This window comes from Carlito syrichta, unplaced genomic scaffold, assembly GCF_000164805.1.
Source record: "Carlito syrichta isolate Samal-C Ts95f unplaced genomic scaffold, Tarsius_syrichta-2.0.1 Scaffold308685, whole genome shotgun sequence".
Taxonomy (NCBI): domain Eukaryota; kingdom Metazoa; phylum Chordata; class Mammalia; order Primates; family Tarsiidae; genus Carlito; species Carlito syrichta.
Window position 1 is genome coordinate 44963 of NW_007252781.1, and position 2504 is coordinate 47466.

The window sequence follows — 2504 nt, forward strand, 5'->3', positions numbered from 1 at the left end:
CATGGATTTGGGATTCCCTGAATCAGATACAGGTTCCTATAGGGCATTAAATTTCTATGTCAGGGGCAAGTACTGAAAAAACATCCAGTGTTAGTCGTACCTCCTCACACGTAGATTCTCACACACACACACACACACACACACACACACACACACACATACACACACATATATATGATCTGGATGGCCTAACATTCCCATATTGATTATTCTTAATACATTAGCCTGTCTCAGCTGTGTGTCAGATACACCCAATGAGCAGTGAGCAGGTGTCTAGAGGAATAGAATAAAGAACAGGAAAGTATTGGTAAGGGCAATTCATGAAAGCATGAGAGAAGAGATCAGCCTTGGGATTGCAGACACTTATTTTAGGATGGGGAGGTAGGTTATAGTTTTTTATAAGGCTGGAATGATTTGGAATGCTGGTTTTACTTACTAACCAACAGTTACATGTAGTTAAGCTCTGTCAATGCTAAAGTTTAGTTCGACTACTCCTCTCATCTACTGATGAGCAACCTTACTTCCTGAGGACACCATCCTAGACAATAGCCATCTTGAAATCCCATCTCAGTTTATTTAAAATATATTTTTGGTTTTCACAACACTTTTAAATGGGAGAAACCCAACGTACCTTTACACCAGTTAGAAGACACTCTTAGAGAAGGTGCTTGGTCCATATGACCCAGGGAAGCCATGATGTTAGTCCAGTGCTGGACTCAGACAACCCCTCACAAAATTGCATGAGATCTGGAGCCTTTGAACAAACAGTAGACAAGTCAACCTAGCCTGTAGTTTGTAACAGTGATGTAAAATAACATTTCAGAGCCATTTCCTAAAACTTCTCATGCTTTCTTTAGTTAACCAGTAAAATTGTGTTTTCGGATAACTTGAGACCATCTGATCAGGTATCTGTGGCTTCTGCCATTCTATCCTGCCTGAGGAAAGATGCCCTGCAGGAAAGACAGCCTTAGACCAGGATAGCTAAGCTTAAGGAGAGAGGCCACCTAGGGAACTTTGGGTTTCTAACCCTGCTAGTTGTGAGTAAATGTAAAGCACGGATTTTACCATGAGATGTAAACACAACACCGATGTAAAGGATTGCTTAATAATAAATGGATTTTAATTACACATAAAGATTTTAGGAATCTTTAAGTTTAATTTCAATTAGTGGAAAATACTATAAAATTGATTTCACTGATAGTGCATTCCATAATAGACAGTTCTTATAGATTTGCTGAGGTAAGGAAATTCAAGAGCAATGATACACATATCTACAATTTGTTTTAAGGTGGCACTTACTCAAAAGCATCTACTCCTAATGGATATGATAATGGCATTATTTGGGCCACTTGGAAATCTCGGTGGTATTCCATGAAGAAAACCACGATGAAGATAATCCCATTCAACAGACTCGCCATTGGAGAAGGACAACAACACCACCTGGGGGGAGCCAAACAGGTTGGACCAGAACACCATGTTGACCTAGAATATGACTAGACCATTTCACCCTGGAAATAATTGGTAGAAAATTAACTGATAAATTCTGTTGACCCACATATTTTCAGAAATACTTTTAAAAGTTTATTCCTAGTTTTTCTGACTATATTTATTGATTTTAATTCTTCTATTAAGGGTATTTTGTCTTAAATATAAATTAAAACTCATTTGGACTGTATTTCCAAATTATTGAAACCAGAGCTATTTAAAACTTGTGTATTTAAGGAGATAACATTTTGGCTTATTTCCTAAATATATAATAATAAAACTATTGTCCTTTTTTGCATTTTATGGTTGCTTGTCATTTGTCTTGGTAATTTTTTATTTTAATTATTTCTTAAATATTTTAATATATACTAATAAAACAAGAGAAAATTTTAGAGTTTCAAATGCTAAGTATTTTTCATGTTTATTGCCCACAAACCATTCATATTTAATTCTTTTTAACAGAGAGTATTATATATTTTTAATATATTTTTGTTTTGTTATATATTCATAGGCTGGAGACGTTTAAAAGACCATTTCGAAAGAGATTTGCTTTTTTTAAAGGACTTTATCTGAACAGAGAAATGTAATATTTTTCCTATGGGACAATGGATTTGCAAAGCCTCACTTCATTCTAAGAGTAAAAAGAACCCATGTTGAAAACTCCACTAACAGTTTTACGCTGGTGATAATTTATCGACATGCATTTCAATAAACCTTTTGTTTCCTAATACTGGATACATGGTACCTTTTATTGACCATTTAAAACTACCACTTTCACCAGTTGAGTATTTACAGTTGGACAATCATCAGTAGTTGTTTAGCTCTCGCTTTATGCTAAAGTTATACTTGACTCTTGGGGAGTTACAAAGGAAATATAGATCATGACCTTTGCCTTCTGGGAGATATAAGACAAATACAGGAAAACACAGCAACCCCAAATGACAAAATTTGATATCAGAACATAAGCATAAATCACAATCATATAACTAAGGTGCTTGGTATCCAAAGTGCAGCTAGAG

At 35.2% G+C, this 2504-nt stretch overlaps 1 protein-coding gene across 2 annotated transcripts in view; it reads left to right on the forward strand.

Moving 5' to 3' along the window:
* The window catches only part of FGG (fibrinogen gamma chain), a 9139-nt gene extending 6922 nt beyond the window's left edge, over positions 1 to 2217 (forward strand). Inside the window, exons 9-10 of one of the 2 annotated variants that reach the window (XM_008065599.2) lie at positions 1289 to 1458; positions 1997 to 2217. In XM_008065599.2, the coding sequence (XP_008063790.1) occupies positions 1289 to 1458; positions 1997 to 2011 (185 nt within the window). In that variant the 3' untranslated portion in view covers positions 2012 to 2217. Of the gene's footprint in view, positions 1 to 1288; positions 1784 to 1996 lie in introns of those variants that run through there. The other variant, XM_008065598.2, reaches the window with a different exon arrangement.
* The last annotated feature ends 287 nt before the right edge of the window (positions 2218 to 2504 follow it).